Source organism: Neomonachus schauinslandi, chromosome 5, assembly GCF_002201575.2.
Source record: "Neomonachus schauinslandi chromosome 5, ASM220157v2, whole genome shotgun sequence".
Taxonomy (NCBI): Eukaryota; Metazoa; Chordata; class Mammalia; order Carnivora; family Phocidae; genus Neomonachus; species Neomonachus schauinslandi.
The window spans coordinates 145,730,067-145,747,990 of NC_058407.1; the positions used below are offsets into that span (position 1 = coordinate 145,730,067).

The 17,924-nt window shown below is 49.6% G+C and overlaps 1 protein-coding gene across 1 annotated transcript in view; it reads right to left on the reverse strand.

Moving 5' to 3' along the window:
• The window catches only part of TEKT5 (tektin 5), a 35,168-nt gene extending 27,822 nt beyond the window's left edge, over positions 1-7,346 (reverse strand). Inside the window, exons 1-3 of the mRNA XM_021698071.2 lie at positions 6,771-7,346; positions 4,148-4,231; positions 3,448-3,518 (exon numbers count right to left, since the gene is read on the reverse strand). Of these exons, the coding sequence (XP_021553746.1) occupies positions 3,448-3,518; positions 4,148-4,231; positions 6,771-7,346 (731 nt within the window). The remainder of the gene's footprint in view (positions 1-3,447; positions 3,519-4,147; positions 4,232-6,770) is intronic.
• Between the last annotated feature and the right edge of the window lie 10,578 nt (positions 7,347-17,924).

Here is a 17,924-nt window from a genome sequence, read left to right on the forward strand (position 1 = left end):
GGGACTGGGCGGAGCCAAAACTGGGCGGAGTCAGGGATGGGTGGAATCAGAGACTGGGGGGAGCCAGGGATTGGACAGTCAGGAACTGAACAGTCAGGGATAGGTGGAATCAGGGACTGGGCAGCATTTGTAAGTGGGCGGAGTCAATGACTGGGCGGAGCCAAAGATTGGACAGTCAGAGATGGGTGGAATCAGGGACTGGGCGGAGTCAGGGACTGGGCGGAGCCAGGGATTGGAGAGTCAGGATGGCTGGAATCAGAGACTGGGCGGAGTGAGGGGCAGAGCAGAGGTGAGCAGAGCACAGTGGACAGGGCCAGTACTTGGGCCTGCAGGGCTGGTATCTTGGCTGGGAAGCTTAGACTTAAAAGCCACCGTGTGCCAAACTCCAGACCCTGGAGAACTACTTTCGTGATTCTTGCCATATTCTCAAAAGCACCCGCACTATAAGTTACTTACTACTTTTTAACAATCACTTTTAAAATATAAATAACTGTATTTTATTTTTTCTAAGATTTTATTTATTTATTTGACAGAGAAAGAGGACAAGCAGGCAGAGCGGCAAGCAAAGGGAGAGGGAGAAGCAGGCTCCCTGCTGAACAAGGAGCCCGATGTGGGGCTCAATCCCAGGACCCTGGGAATATGACCTGAGCCGAAGGCAGCTGCTTAACCGACTGAGGCACCCAGGTGCCCCTAGATAAGAGTATTTTTAAAGGGAAAATCTACATCGCTGTCTTTAAAGGACCATCAGTAGCACCTTCTGTTAAAAGGTCACCTCAAACAAAAATACTAAGTAAACACTAACAGAATCCTAGCTAGAATCTGTTGGCTCCAGAAGGTTCTAAGCCTGAACCTTTCTGTGTCTGTCTTGATTGAAACAAGATTAGTCAGTGTTAAAGACACCTGAGCATCAACTGGGACCGTGTCCTTGAAGTGCTTCGAGGTGACAGGGAATAAAAAGGCAATAACCTTCACTAAGCCAGTGGATGTCCAGACACACCAACTAAAGTGAGCGGCGCACGTTTCACACGGGGCGGGGGGGGGGGGCGCGCTCACGCGGGTGTGTGTGTGTGTGATCTTTCTCTCTCTCTGCCTCATCTTTCTTGGTTTCTCTCTGTCTTAGGGACTTTGTGTTTCTTTCTCTGTCCCTCTCCCGTCTGCCTCTGTTCATCTTTTTGCCACTTTCTTTTTCTGCTATGGATACTGGATGTTGGTGAGGGATTTCAAACAGGCCAGAAGCAAGCAAAGTAAATCCTGATGGTGGGCTCCCACCTATCGGAATGCTCAGGGAGTCATGATGGGATAGGAGGAACCATCCTGAGGCCCCTGGGGCCTTCTGAATTGGCAGAGCCATGGAGAAATGGGGCCCTGTCCTGCCTAATGAACTGGAACATGAAGACCAGAATGTAGAAAAGAAACATGCCAGAGCATTAGAGGGGACCCAGGGCCTCAGAATCCCTGGTCGGCTGGCCCAGCTTCCTGGCCCTTGCTAATCAGCCTGGAGAAAGAGGAGGCGGCCCCTGTCTCCCCTTCTTGGCCCATGACATAGAGTCCAACCAGTGCTAACGCTCACCCTGCTGTTGGCTTACGAGGAAAAACCCTGATATGGCTTCTGCCCAGGCTTTTCTGCTTTGCTGGGGCTTCTGGTGAGATAGGGACACAGCTCTGCCCAGATGCAGGGAGGCCACCTGAGCAGGTCAGTGGTGGAGCCTCCCCACGGGGGCAAGGGCACGCTGAGGCTCTCCCATTGAGGCTCTGGCTGGTTCCAGGTTAATCAGGGAGCCCTGGCAACACGGAGCTGCTTCCTAAAGAAGACAGGCATCCTCTGGCAAGTGGGCCACCGCCCAAGGTCAAACAGCCTCTATCGAGGGTGGCTCGGGCTCTGTCCTGGCAAAGGGGAGGGACGCCTGTCCACAAGCTCACGTTCTCTCCCCCCACCCCCCCGCCTCAGCTGCCTTCACCTCTTGGTGCCTATCTCCCTCGCTTTTCCTCTTGCTCTGTGTCTGTCCCTCTCCGCCTCTCTAGCTCTCCTTACTCTCTCACATCTTGCTCCATTGCTGGGGTTGCCAGTCCCGTCTTGGGACAATTTCCTCTCCAGGGTCCAGCTCCCCAGTTTCCGGTCTGGGATTCTATTACTCTGCCAGCTCAAACTGTCCCAGTTCCCAAAATCCAGCCCTCCGTCACCCCCACGCTGAGTTCTGCCATAGCCCCATGTCGACCACAAACAGAAAACCTCTCTTTCTTGCCCAAAATAGGCGATCATAAAAATAAGGGCAAGAAAAACACAACGAAGACATTTGCCTGCCAGAAACGCTCCCTTTGTTTTTTATATACAAGTATATAAGGGTTTGGGGTTTTTTTGTTTTTTTTTTTTAAGCACATTAATTTACAGACAAACAGGAGGCAAACAAGAGTCCACGCGGGGGGTGGACTTGTCAGCAATCAGGTCAGAGGTGCACACATGACAGAAGTCAGCCCTGCTTTCGGCCCGGACCTCACCCATAGACCTGCGGGGAGCTTTTCAACACTGCCCTGGGTGATCCTGTCCCTGCTGCCCAGTCCTCAGTGGAGGCGAGGGGCTGCTCTGTGTGTGTTGGGAGGGCGGGTACAGCCAGCCCCCAGAGCCTGTCTGCAAGCGGCCTGATGCCTCAGCATCCCATCCAGATTACCCACATGCCCCACGCAGCCAGAAGGGGTAGCTGGGGCTAGGTGACCAGGCCTCCTCTTGCTCTCTGTGTCTGAGGAAATGAGAAGGAGAAACCAGCAGAGCAGCGTGCCCCATGAGAGCTAAAGGCCGTGCCCAGCTCCAGCCTCAGGAGGGAAGGCTCTGTCCAGGGGAATCGAGTGCCAAGGGCTTAGCTAGGGGCCCCAAGCCCTGTAAAACTCAGGCCTCCCTCTAATTATGTGGGGGAGCCTCCTGGCTTTTCATGATACCGGTTATGTCATCTTCCAAGAACAAAAAGCTGATTGCTTTTGAAGACTCAGGGCTCTAGGCGTCTACCAGCTCCCCTCTGGAGAGGCACTGGCCCCTCCTCTCCTTGATACCCAATGCCCCCTGCTCTCTGCCATCTCCCCAAATTCGGAACTCACACGGGGAAGCCGCAGGCTAAGCAGGGGGGGGGTCCTCAGTGAGGCCCATTTCTTTTGCCAAGGCTCTACGTGCAAAAAAGAGCAGCCAGTGAAGTTCTGGGTCACGGAGACCTGGGGCACACACGGGGAGACCGAGATCGGCCATGGCAGTCGCAACACTGACTGACACCACTGACCTTGGCCAGCAAGGTCAAATCAGGATTTCGTTTTCTTCCCTGGAGAGCTGGTTGTTAAAACCCTTGCCAGCCCACCACTGACCGAAAGAACCACCGAGAGACGGGCAGCCCATCTACTTGCCCCCCGAAAACCGGGGAAACCCAAAACAGACCCCCGAGAAGGGGAAGAGGAAGCAGCTCTTACCGCATCTGGATATCTATTCTTTGAGCTAGTTTTCTCATCTGTTCTTGGCAACATTTTAGCAAATCTACTTCCTGCAATGAAAAATGTCAAAAAGAGCAGTGCCCCTTAGAAAGTCACTGCACCCCGGCCTCCCAGGCGAGTGACCCCACCCCTACCTCTCGCCACCCACCCTTGACTCCCCTCCCCACCAAGGTGAAATGTCAAGGTGGGGTCCATTTCCTGCCTCATCCCACCTGATCCCCGGGCCAGACAGGTAAGGGTCAGCTCTGGGGGCTCCACATTCCTCATCTTACTTTCTTCCTTTTTTAGACACTTCCCGGTTAGAAGAAAATTGAGCATCTATGTGCTTACGTGCCAAGTGCTCATTTGTAGACTGTTTTATCATTACATTCAAAAATGCATATGAAATGGTACAGTGTGTGACATAGAGTAGGTGCGCCACAAACGCTATCTTTACTATTGTTATTGTCGGTATTACTATGACGACGCCCATTTTGGAGATAAAAACTGAGGGTCCCATGACTTCACTTCTCCCTGTTCTCCATGCAGTGCAGGCCCCCAACAATGCTTTCTGAGCCCCGACTTTGCATGGGGTGACACGTCGCTTCTGCTCCTGGCAGGCAGCTCAGAAACCTCTGTGACCAGCTGGTCAGGAGGTTTCCTCCCTCAGGAGGCTGGGCAGACCCAGGAGGCATCTTACCCGGATAAGGTTTTTCTCCACATTGTCATGGACCAAATCGATCCCGATCCTTTTCTCTCGATGGTACAGACACTCCAGAGCAACCTGTAGGGAGCAGCCGGAAAGAGCGTGTTTCCCCTGCACCCGTATGCAGACCCTGACCGCAGGCGACTCACATCCATTTTTGCCGTGATCTGCTTTATCCCCAGGAAACCTGGATGCTCTGTGTGGCCTCATCACTGTGCCTGTGGGTGGGCTTCACCTCACCTTCCCCCTCCGTGGGGACCGCGGCATGCCATGCCTGCCGATGGGTAGAATACGGGGGCATATCTCCCAGGTTTGCCACGCGGATTAAGTCGGCTCGACAAATGTAAAGAACCCAGAATATGCTCAATAAATATTACCTATGAATGTATGTGAAAGTCCCTTTTTGGAGGTCTGTAAATGGGGTGGGGATGGGGCTTTGGAATGTGACCAGGGCCAAGTGGGACCCTGTCACACAGCCACGCACCTTGCAACGGTCGTGGGGCCATGAGTGGCATGGAACAGAAGATGGGAGAAGGGGCTGCTCAGAGGAGCTCCTGCAAAGAGAGGCTGAGAAAGCCTGGTGATTGGGCCACGAGCCTATGATGTCACAAAGAGTAGCAAGAGGGAGAAGGAAGCAGGGGAGCACCACGTCTTGGTGCTGGGATGCAAATGCACCTGGGAACTCAGGAGGGGAGAGGGGTTCACTGATTTCACAAGAATTTCCTGAGCCCCTTTTCTGACCACACCCCATCAAGGTGCTAGGGAGACCACAATCAACCTGATCGGAGGGTCCCCACACTAACGGAGCTCAAAGAGACAGGAGAGAACACACACAAGTAAACACACAAAGAGGTGCAATCATTTCTCATTGGGAGGAGGGCTTGGATGTGAATAGTCAGGGGGATGTAGGTGGGTGGGGAGCAACCAGTAGGGGGTTGGCCGGGAAGGACTTTGCTAAGGAGGTGACAGACCAAGACGTGAATTATCAGAAGCAGCAGAGACGAAGGGGAACAATGTGCCAGGAAGAGGGAACAGCAGGTGCAAAGGCCCTGAGGTAGGAAGAGTAGAGAGGAAGCCACTGGAACTAGAGAAGGTGAGGCTGGAGTGGTGAGCAGGGCCTGGGCCATGCAGGGGCTGGAGTGGGTGACAAGGAATTTGGATGTTAACAGGGTGCATTGAGGGGGGTTTTAGTGAGGGAGTATGGAGACCCAGTTTCATATTTAAAATCGCCCCCTCTGGCTGGAAGATGGGTGGGAGGTGGGCGGGAGAGAGGAGGACAGGAAGGAGACATCATCACTGTCCAGGAGGAGGGGGGGCAGCCCTGGAGACAGGGAGAAGTGGAGCAGAGAGATCTCTGGTACCCCCCCAAGCCACCACGTGACTGTCAGAGGAGCTGCGCCAGTGACCAGACAGAGCTGGGTTTCCCAGACAGGCTGGAGGGGTGAGGAGAGCAGAAGAGGACAGCAATAGGTTTTGGATGTCGCCTCAGGTCCCCCTGCCCACTCTCCTCTCAGGAGAGAAACTTGGAGGGCAGAGGGACACAGTAGGAGTCCCCATAATGGCGGGGAGGGGCTGTGCCATGTCTCCTGAGGGATCTGGAAACGCAGGATGTTCCCTTCCAGAAAACTGACATATCCTGACACAGTTGGCACAGGGCGCCCTTTGCCCTGCCCCTATCTTCCTGCCTCAAATGAGATCAATATGTTCCTTGCAAGTAGGAGCTTGCAATAGGAGATATGAAATCTCCTCGCGAGCAGTAGGACAAAAGCCACAAGCCGAGGACGGCAGAGCAGAAAGACAGGCGCCTGGGTCCCCTCCCCTCCAGCATTGAGTGGAGGCTGCAGCAGCCTGCTCTGTTTCCTTCTGGAATTCTCATCACGACTTGGCTGAGCCTTGGCTGAGCCGCAGTCAGGTGTCCGTTACATGCCGCCAAAAGCAGCCCTAGCTGATCCGGGATATGACTGGAGACCAAGGAGCGTCGAGCATGTCCGCATCCAGATACATACTCGTTTACTCAACAAATACTTACTGAGTGCCTACCACATGCCAAGCACTGTAGGAGGCTGGGAAGACATTCAGAACACTGACCCAGACAACGGGCGATCAGCCAACGGAGGACCAACACAGACACGCTGCCCAGCACAGCGGAGGATCCGTCTGGAACACGCTGGTGACAGAGCAGACAAAAATCCCCACCCTCGTGGCACTTAGATTCTAGCTCAGGCAGCAAAACAATAAATAAATACATGCGTAAGTTAGAGAGTATGTTAGAAGGTGTTAAGGGCTATGGAGAAAAATACAGCAATTATTTTAAGTATATCCCTCTACAGAGCGCCCTGCGTGCACGCATCCACACGCACACACAGGCACGTGCGGAATGTCTGGATAAAACCTCTGCAGTTCTGATGTAAACCTAAGGAGAAAAGGAAATCCGGTTCAGTCTGAGGAACCCCGATTTGACTGGGATAATCCTGGGCTATAGGAACTGATCGCAGAAGATGATGCATCGCGAGCCGACCTGCAAAGTGCCCGTGGCCTCGACCTTCCTTGGAGAGGAGCGGAGCGCCCAGGGCTGCCCTCCCAGCGGCTGCCATGCCCCCTCCTCACCCACACTCACCTGCAGCGGACAGTAGAGCTCCTTGGCCACACACTCCAGCCGCCTCTTGACTGTCTCCAAGCTGCGGTTCTCGTTTAGGAGCCTCTCCAGCTCGTAGCCCAGCTCAGACTTCCAGAAGCCAATGTCGGACAGCCTCTGGCCCAGGTTCCGGCTGGTCCCCTCCTGCATCTGGCGGGTCAGCTGGTCCTTGTCCTGCATGAGCCGCATGGAGTCGCCGGTCAGCCGGCTGGCCCACAGCCGAGAGGCCTCGGCCCCGCGCATCTGCAGCTCATTGGACCTGTCCCAGTCGTGGGGGCTGTAGCGACAGAAGAGAGCGGAGCGGAGCGCGGGCAGGATGGTGGGTGGCCTCAGGGCGCTGCGGCACATCGCTCCCTCATCCATGCAGGTTTGGGCATTGGAGATCTTGTAGAAGAGGCTGGGTCTCCATGAGTTGAGGTAGCGGTACCCAGGCAGGTAATAGGGCTGGTAACATTCCTGGATCTCCGGGGCCGGCACGGCCGGGGGCAGGGCACTGAAGCCACAGGCTTTCTTGGGGCCACAGTAACTGGCGGTCTGGGTGGTTCCAAGAAACTCCATACTCCCCCATCAGCTGCCCTTGGGCAAACTCTGAGGGGCCAAGGCCCGGCAGGAAGGGGAAGGATCTTCTCTTAGGGATGGGCCGGACCTCTATGACTCGGCACTGTTGTCATAAAGCCTGGGGAAGTAGGGCTTTACTGGGGCCCTTGTTCATTTCAGGCCGGTTGGAACCATATTGTCCCAATTGAAACGCACGCAAAAAAACAAAGTGAAGGGGAGTTTCTCAAGCCGCAGATTTGGAGGTGTAAGAAATGGCATTGATCTATTTTTCCCTAATAATCAGATCAGCCTCTCACGCCTAACTGTGCCTCTGGGAGAAAATGTGGTCCACTCCAGTAAATTCTGTCAGCCCAGGGACCATCTGGTCGAGGTTAGCTGTTTTCCTCCCCTCTTTGTCCCCAAGACGGCACCAACGTGGAGCGTCCAGGGCATGGAATACTCAGCAATAAATAATACTCAGCAGTAAAAAGGGAATCTCAAATGGATTAAGCCAAGTAGAAGCCACTAGACTCAAAAGACCACATCCTGTAGGATTCCACTTAGATGGCACTCTGCAAAGACAGATCCACGTGGACAGAAGACAGACCAGGGGCCCCCAGGGGCTGGGGGTAGGGGAAGGTGGACTGACCACAAAGGAGCAAAGGAGCACGGGAAAACGCGGGGGCGGTGATAGCAGCATTCTCTGTCTTGACTGTGGTGGGGGTTACACAGCTCCACGTATTTGTCAAGACCCACAGAGCTGTCCACTAGAAAAGGTAAATTTTACTGTACATAAGTCGTATTTCAATACACCTTAACTCAGTTAACTCTACCAATGGTTTTACCCATCAAGAAACCTGCCCCCTCTTGGGCTGGTAGGAGTGGCAACGAGATCTCAAGGTTCAGAACGAGAGGGGTACTTGATGTGTGGGGCCTTTCCCCTTTCTGATATGGGAAAAAGAAGAACCTAACCCTCAAGTAAGTGGTCCTTGTTAGTGAAGTGTGATGGTCAAGGGGAATTCTCTCCCTAATTACGACCGAAAACAGTGGCTATAGAGTACCAAGAGGAAGATAACATTAAGCACCTTCTGTATGTCTGATGTTTACATATACTCACTGAATTTCCACAGAGAACCTAGAACTAAGCCTTGACGCCCACCCCCATCTTACAGGGTGGGCTCTGGACCCCTTCCACATCTACAACGCTTTCTTTTGTAGGATCCTTTAAGATGAGACAGCACACACGGGAAGTGGTTACACATCCAGGGCAGCCAAGAAATGGACCAAAAAGATTCAGGGTATGTTGGAAGCATGAAAGGTTCATGTCCAAAAATAACAATGTGACCAATATCTAAGGGTATAAAGTAAGATTTAGATTTTTCTCATCGCCCCTAGCTATGTCCAGTCTTCCTAGATATAACTACTATAATCAGATTTTCCTATTTTTTTCCAGAGATCGTGTATGCAGATACAAGCAGATTCTGGTTGAGTTGGGCTGGGGCAGGCCTGGAGATGCTGAATTTCTTACAAGTCCCCAGCGGAGGCCAGTCCAGGGACCACACTTGGAAAAGTGAGACTCTGAAATGAAAGGACCTTGTCTGGATTTTCGTTGTCATTGCATCCACGGCACTTGGTAGAATACCTGTAACATAGCAGGTGCACAATTGGGGTTTGTTGAATGAATGAAAAAAATTGATGAGTGGGTGGGTGGGTGGGTGGATGAATGAAGCAGCAGAACGTCAGAAGCTATTAAATGAGAAAGGTCAATTGAGAACAGTTGGCTATAGCTCAACGGAAAAAGGAATGGTAAGCCTGCCCACCCAGTCCAAAAGACTCAAGGAATCAACTTCTAAAAATTTAGCAAGTGAAAAATACTAAAAGTAAGGCCTTTGGAGTATAACTCTGACTTTTAGCAGCGCCTTGCCAAGGGAGGGGCCGTGGCATTTCCAAGGTTCATCCATGTCATAGCAGGTACTTTATTCCTTTTCGTGTTGGAATAATACTCCATTGTGTGATGAACTACTCTTGTGTTTCCATCCATCTGTGGATGGACGTTTGGACATTAAGAATAATGCTGCTGTGAACATTCGTGTCCAAGTTTCCAATCCTCTTGAATATATATCAGGGAGGGGAACTGCTGGTTCCTGTGATAATTCTGTTTAAGATACTGTTGGGTTTTAATAAAATATAAGTTTCTAATTAGCCAATTTTTATTGCTTATTCTCTATTGAACAGAGTATATGTAGAAGTTAATTCAGAGGACCCCTAGCTCCGGGGTTCAGTCAGCCCCAACACATGCAGGCTCCCTACACTCTGTTTTGAGAATAAGTTCCTAATGCTTGGGAATCAGTAGGCACTCTCTTTGGGTGCAATTTTCGTCTCCAACCCCTTGGAGTGTTTTGCACCCCTGTGTTCAGACAGTAGACTCGAGATATACAAGGAGAGCCCAGATGGGAAGAAACCAGAACTTGGTTACTTCCCTATTCCGTCATTCTGTGTGACCGCTCGTGCCCAGAACGGACAACGGGGAAGGACAGCGTGACCTTCGAGGTGTGATATTTTTATTTGGAAAGTGGGCATTTTAGTTCACACATGAACTCTTTTCTAAACTCAGTGTCTTTGAAACTGAAAGGTAATCTCTGTATTTGTCCGTTGTATCCAAACTAACAGGAACGAAACTATTACCCGAAATACTGTTGTATAGAGGGCAGGGGTGCTAAAACAATTATCTACCTCAGCAGGCAAATACGCTAGAGATTAGAGAGACCTCTCATCCACCACAAGTATTTTTTTTTTTTCCAGTCTCTTTTAAAGCATGCGGATAGGAAAATGCATTCTCTTTCTGGAATCTGTTGGAAGTGGATGGGGAGAGGCACTTGAGTGAACCCCTTCCCCCCCACCAGTGGGGCTCCCCATCATCTGCCAGGTCTGCCCCCCAAACTGGAGACACCACACCCAGCACCGACTATTCTACCACAATCTCTGCCTGCTCTTTCGAGATCGCTGCCTGACTCCCACGGGCCATGAAGTGGACAGCTTCTCATCTGTGAATTTAATGGGAAGCCCAACAACCTATGGAAGAAAAGCACCTAGACTGTCTTACTCAGGTGATGGCTGGAGCAGCAGCGTCCCACAGAACTTTCTGCAGCCATCAAATCAAATCGGCAAGCATTCCTTGGACGCCCCCTGTGGGTAGGCAGGGATCTTGCACCTGCATCTGCTTGGCGGCCAGAATTGGGGACTGGAGGTGGCTCCAAGCTGTGCTTAGAAAAACAGCAAAATAGGGACACACACGGGGGGAGGGGCACAGAAAATCCGGAAAGAAGCTGCTCAGCATCTATGTCAGACTGTATCATTCAAAACCCAAACCTGCATTTCACAATAAAGCATGTTCCTCCCACTTTGAATTAAAGAAGGATATCTTTTGGGAGCTTAGAGCACCAGCCCTGGCTGGTGTCTAATAACCCAGCAATCTTTCTGGAAATCTCCCCATAGATACATGCCTCCATGAATGCTAAGTGCGTGCACACGGGGCCGTGTGTTCACTGCTGCATTGATCATAGCAACGAAGAAAGGCAGAACCAACTGCGGCCCCTCAATACGGGATGGCTAACATAAAGAGCCACAGTTTTTATGGCTTTTATGCTTTAATGCAGCATAAAAAGAAGATGGACCTGTAGTTGTTGGTAAGAATTAATTTATAAAATAAAAGTGAAGAAAAGCAAGATACAAGACAGTTTACACGGTATGATCTATATATGTAACTTGTACACACGGAAACACTTCCAGAAGGATACACAGGAACCAGCGTTAGGGTGATTACCCTTAGGGAGGACAAGAGTGGAATTGAGGGGTGAGGGTGAGGGACACAGAGGGAGGCTTTTACTTTTTGGTTAAGCCTTCTATATATATATATATATATACACATTTGCAAGATTTTATTTTAATGTATACATAGTATGTATTTCACATACATTCATGTATATAGTATAGACAGTCTAGAGGGTATTATATATACCTTTCATACTTATACCCTAGTAGGACTTCCACTTCTGGCTAAGATTGGATAATAGAGATTGGCTCTACCCTCCCAACTGAAACAATTCAAAAACACTCAAAATATATAAAGCAATGATTTCGAAGTCACTGGACATCAGGCCATGAAGGAGAGTCATCTCTAAGGGACGAGAAACAATCAAAGCAAGTCATACAATTACCCCAGCTCACTGCCTGGACAAAGCTTCCAGGCCTTGGCGCAGGGACGGGGAGCTCCTTGAGTTGAGGAGACAGGGCTAGGAATGCGGGACACCAGTGTGGCTAGGGTCTGAAGGACAGAGCGCCAGAGAGGAGAGGGCTACCCAAAGTGAGCTCTGGAGATATGCAGAGGGTCCCTCTTAGCAGAGCATCACTGGGGCTGGTACGTGAAGACACCACCCTGGGCTGGGGAGGAATCATCCTGAAGGGTTAGAGGGAACAATCCCCAGAGCTCCCACGAGGCTGGGAATAGCTCTCCATCCCAAAAACCACAGTAGACAATTTCATAATTTGGGCAGCATCAAGTCCAATACTCAGAAGGGTCTTTGTCTCGGGGTTAGGGCAAAATTAGCCCCGGATGTAATGCCTCGCTGGTCCTGTCTAGTGAAGCTGAAAAGCCCGATCTCAAAAGATAAAAAAATGTTTCCAGTCAATTAGCCCTGCCCCCAGAGAAAAGATCAAGAATAATGGTGAAAAGAGAAAAATTTTCAGCACTCAGTAAGGTAAAATTCACAGTGCCTAGCATCTAATAAAAATTACCAGGCAGGCAAAGCAGCAGGAAAATATGAACTCAAGAAGCTAGACCACAAATAGGACACAGTGAGCAGAGACATGGCAGATACACACACAGACACACAAACTGAATTGAACATTGGAAGATGGAACGACAAAGTCTGAGATGAAAAATACACAAGATGGGATTACAGGGGTGTTTCTTTCAGCCAGGACTGCCATAAAGTACCACAGACTGGGGGGCTTATAAACAGTAAACATGTATTTTAAAAAAAGATTTTATTTATTTATTTGAGAGAGAGAGAGCACAAGTGTGGGGGAGAGGGAGACAAGCAGACCGTCCACTGAGCGGAGCTCGATCCCGGGACCCTGAGATCATGACCTGAGCTGAAGCCAGGTCAAGCTTGACTGACTGAGCCACCCAAGCGCCCCCAGAAACATATTTCTCACAGTTCTGGAGGCTGGAAGTCCGAGATCAGGGTGCCAGTGTGGTGGGCTCTGGTGAGATTCTCTTGCTGGCTGGTAGACGGCCACCTTCACCTTCTCTGTGTCCCCACATGGCCTTTCCTCTTGTGGAGAAAGGGAGCTCTCTGATGTCTCTTCTTCTAAGGGCACTAATCCCAACACGAGGCCCCATGTCACGACCACCCTCATCACCTGTCCAAGGCCCTCCTCCTAATGCCATCACATGGGGAGTCCAGGTTTCGACAGACGAACTGGGGGTCGGGGTGGGGGTACAAACATTCAGCCCATAACGAGGCAGGCTGGGACAATGAAGAAGAAAAAATCAGTGAAGTTGAAGATGCAGCAATAGAAAGCCTCCAAAAAGAAACAGAAGACCGGAAAAAAAAAAAAAAAAAAAGAACTATAATATCTTGCTGAGAGAAATGTAGAAGGACCTAAATAGAAAGCTACATTATGTGTGCGGATCGGAAACCTCAATAGTGCTAAGAAGCCACTTCTTCCCCAATTGAAGGTTAGAGTCAAAGCAAACCCCAATGAACATCCCAGCAGGCTCTTCCCCCCGCCCCACCCCGGGTAGAAACTAGTAAACTGGCTCTAAAATTTAAATGCAAATTCAAAGGACCTAAAATGGCCAAAAACAACTTTGAAAATCAAAAAAGTAGGAGGATTTAGGCTTTCTGACTTCGAGGCTTATTATAAAGCTAAAGTATGGTATCAGCACAAAGATAGACAAGGATCAATAGCATAGCACAGACTTCCAAGAGATCAATGCAGAATAAAGAATCTGGAAATATACCCACATATTCACAGTCAACTGATTTTCAACAAAGGCACAGTTAATTCCGTGGGGAAAGGATAGTCTTCTCAACAAACGGTGCTGGAACAATTGGATATCTATAGATTAAAAAAATGAATTTCAGCCCACACCTTGCACCACATACCAAAATTACATACAAGAACTAACTCCAAATGGGCCACTGACCTAAACATAAAGTCTGAAACTCTAAAGATTCTAGAAAGAAACAGAAAATCTTTGTGACCTTCTGTTCAGTAAAGATTTCTCTGAAGTGATGTTAAAAACACAACCTGTAGGAGAAAAAAAGAACAAACAGGGCCTCGTTGGAATTAAGAACGGCTCTTCAAAAGGCATTTTTTAAGAGAATGAAAAGACAAGCCACAGACTAGGAGGAAATATTTGCCAAACATATAATTAATTGATGAAGGACTTGTATCCAGAAAATATAGTATTCTTGAAGCGCAATATAAAACAACCAAAAATGTTTTTAAATGGGCTTAGGATCTGAGCAGACATTTTGGGGAAGAAGCTATGCTAACGGCAAATGAGCACATGAAAAGCCGTTCGATATAATTACACACTAGGGAAATGCAAATTAAAGCCACCATAAGATACGACTGTGCACCTACAGGAATGCCAATGTGTTTAATCCTCCCAACAACGAACACTTTGAGGTAGTTAATATTATTATTGCTATTTTACGGAAGAAGAAGCTGAAGCATGAAGAATAGATGTGAAGGCTGGTAAACAGGGAACTGGGATTTGAATGCAGACACCTGGCCTTCAAGAATCCTCGTTCTTAACCAACACAAGTAGGCTTCCCTATATGTAATTGGTCTGAACCTTATTTTTTTACTCATTTTTATGTTGTGTATATTGATAGCTCTTTGTTAGATATTTTTGCGGTTCATATAGATAGCTCTTTGTTAGATATTCTTGCTGGATCCTAGGAAAGAGGTAGAAAATTCTCTACACTAAACTTAATTTTTCGGGCTTTTCCTGAGTACTTTGATCATAGGTGGGGGGAGAGCGCCACCTACTGGTGAAATACGGAATTGCAGGCACCTCAAAAGTGTGTTTTCTCCGCCTGCAGGGGTGTAAAATGCTCTCGTCCTGCTGAATCAGCATCTAAATGTTTAACCAGCTTGCCCCAGGTGCTGGTCTTGTTTCACCCACTAACCTGCCAGGTGATTTGGAGCAACGTTCCCCGTTTAGGCCTCTGTTTGTAAACAGGGTGCAGGATTTCACCTCTGCAGCTCTCCCCTACAGCCCTGAGTTTACTTAAACACAAGCCTGTATTGGATCTTTGCTCTCTGGATGTTCTGTGCTTGGTGCTTTCCATGAATTACAGTTTTGCCCTCACAGAGGGGTGGGGGGAAATGCCTTTATCATCCCCATTTTGCAGATGAGCAAACCGAGCCGCAGATGGGAAGGCACCGGTCCAATGGTATTCAGCTCATGAGAATTGGAGTCAGAATTTGAACAGGACCTCCGACTTCAGAGGCTGTAAAGCCATGGGTCATCTGCCCTCACCGATGGGCACACATCCCCACCCCGGGGAGTCTGGAGGGCCATCATGACTGACCCCGGAGGGTTTTTATTTTATTTTTTTAATTTTGACTGTTTTATTGTTGTGTAAATAAGTGTTAATTTCACATTCAAAGTCATTTTAAAGGACCCTGAGGGCTTTTAAAACATGCTGTGATGCTGTAATTTATAATAAACACGTGTTTGGTCTTCTTCCCCTTATTGACACAGAGCTCCTAAAACCCAGGCAATTTCCAAAGAGAGTGATTAAGGTGTCTCTTGTTATGTTAATGAGATGACTTTAGGGCCTCCGTGTTGGACCGGGGCTGGTTGCCAGGGAACCAACCCTGTGATTGGAGGGTTGGAACTTTCAGTACCCCCACCCCCCAACCTCCGAGGGGCTGGAAGTTGAGCCAATCACCAACGGCCAATGACTTAATCAAGCCTGCCCTTTTAATGAAGCCTCCGCAATATCCAAAAGGACAGAGTTTGGAGAGCTTCCAGTTTGGTGAACATATGGGAGTTTGGGGAGAGTCCTTCCTAGTGAGGGCATGGGAGCCCTGCACTCTCTCCCGGTAACCTTGCCCTAAGCATCTCTTCCTCCTGGCTGTTTCGGAATTCTATCCTTTTACAGCAAGAACAGTCATCTGGTAAGCGAAAAGTTTTTCTGAGTTCTGTGGGTCGCTCTAGCAAATTAATAGAATCCAAACGGGGAGAAGGTCATGGAAAACTGATCTGTAGCCAGTCGGCCAGAAAACAATCTGAGTTTTGATGGGCGTCTGCGTTCCAAGGAGGGGGGGTGTCACTGGAACCCCCAAACTACAGCCGGGCAGTGAGAAGGACAGGTGACAACCTGGATTTGCAACTGACTTATGAAGTGTGGGGGGAGGGGAGTCCGGGGGCCAGTCTTGTAAAACTATGCCCGTAATCTGTGGATTTGAATGCTATTTCCAGGTGAATAGCATCAGAATCAGTGAACCGGGCTGAATTGTAGGACACCTGGCTGGCTTCCCCAGTGCTGTTTGTTGGTTTGGAGAAACCACACCCCACATCGGAAACTGAGTCCAGAGCCCCTTTACATGCCAAAGCCCCCCCGCCCAAGATGCTAAAGGAACTGGCTGTGGAGTAGCAGGTGCCTGGCCTAAGATCCCCCAGGGGATCATAATGTGCAGCCGTGTTGAGAAACGAAGCTACAGGAGGTATGCCCACAGGTGTCCCAGTGCTCTTAATGCATATTTAAGCTCTAATCACTTCAGAAGTATAAACAAACTTTGGGGGGGAAAAAAAAGATTGTTTTTAGAGCAGTTTTAGGCATATGTAAAAATGTATCAGGAAGCTCACAGAGTTCCTGAATATTCCCTCTCTAGCCCTCCCACCCCAATTTCCCCCATTATTAACGTCTGGCCTTGGTGGGGTCATTTGTTAACAATGGGTGAACCATAATATTGAATCGTTGTTATTAACTAAAGTCCACAGTGTGAGTTAGAGTTCACTCTTGGTGTTGTAGGTTCTGTGAGACTTGATACATGCATAATATCAGGTATTCACCATCACACATGACACAGGATAGTTTCCCTGCCCTAAAAATCCCCAGCGCTCCACCTACTCATCCCTCCCCCCACCCAACCCCGGGCAACCACAGATCTTTCTGCTGTGTCTCCACTTTTACAAACTTATTTTTGAAGGCATTTAAAAATGCAGCTAATTAAATCTTTTGGCACGGACTAAGTTTTCCACATTTGAATCAACATTTCCCGCTCTCGCTTTTTTGTTTCAGTCCTCCTTGCCACCTTCAATCGGAGGGACCGAAATAAAAATTTTAAATTTAAAATCTATCAAACTCCCCAAACTAAATAAATGTAAAGGAGATGTAAATAGACTTTCAAATGCTGATTCTGGTTAAGTTTGCAGCGTTCACACTTTCCGAGTTACTAAAACGGAAAACTGGGCTCAGACTTCTGGAACATGCCGTGTTCGGGAAAGGAGAAGGCAATGGATTCCACGCGCCAGAAGCGGCTTCCATGGGGTGATGCAGGGAGGTGACCTGTCCCAGAGGAGGGCCAGTGGGGAGAACAGTCATGGTGAAGGACAGAGTCACAGAGTAATGGCTGGGGTGCCAAGGAAATGCTTGCTGCTCAGTTCTGGATCGAGCTTGGCATGCACAGTGGCACACAGCAAGAAATGGGGTGAGAGGGGTAGAAGGAGTCATGGGGGGCCACCGAAAACCACATCAAGATTGGTGCTAGCTTGGGCCATAGGGAGCCGTGGAAGGTGCCCGAATAGCAGAGTGGCCTATCTGAATTGTAAGGGGAAAGGACCGTAAGACATGTAGCAGAGACAGCCCTGTGCCGGCCACTCCCTGGTCTCCCCTCCTTCCAGGCACATGTGACCGACCGCACTCCCTACGCCTTTTTTGGGGATGACCCTGTGACCGATTCTCGTGATGGAAGGTGTGCACATATAGGGGTCATTTCTGGGTGGAAGCGTTTAAGAAGCATCGTACAATTCACGCGCTCCACCTTGGGAGCCCGTGTTCAGACTGTGGCAACGTGAGGCGGTAGGTCCTCTGTTATCTGTCTCCCCGAGGAACGACGAGCAGGTCTCTGCTGATGAACCTGTTCGAGTAGCCGGAGCCAAAAATGATCTCTGCTGCCTCGAGCCTCTGCAGGCCCAGGAGGATGAGGGTCTGGATGAAGGTCACAGGGCAGTGATGTCATGTAGTGCCAGCTGTCTGTTGCCACCCCGAACTTGGGGGCTTAACACAGTAAATGTTTCTGTAGGTCCTGAGTCTGTGTGTTGGCTGGATGGTTCTTCTGGACTCACACACCTGGTGGTCACTTGGGTGTCTGGATAGGGGGCTCTGCACCAATTGGCTGGACTCTCCCGGGTCTCAGGGTCCCTGGTTTGGGATGGGCTTGGCTGGGACCCCACAGGTGGCTCTGCTAGGCCTGTAGGTCTTCCCTTCTGCGGGCTAGTCCCCAAGTGTTCTCATAGGGAGGGCAGAGGGGCAAGCGAAGAAAGTGAAAACAGGCAAGGACCTGTTT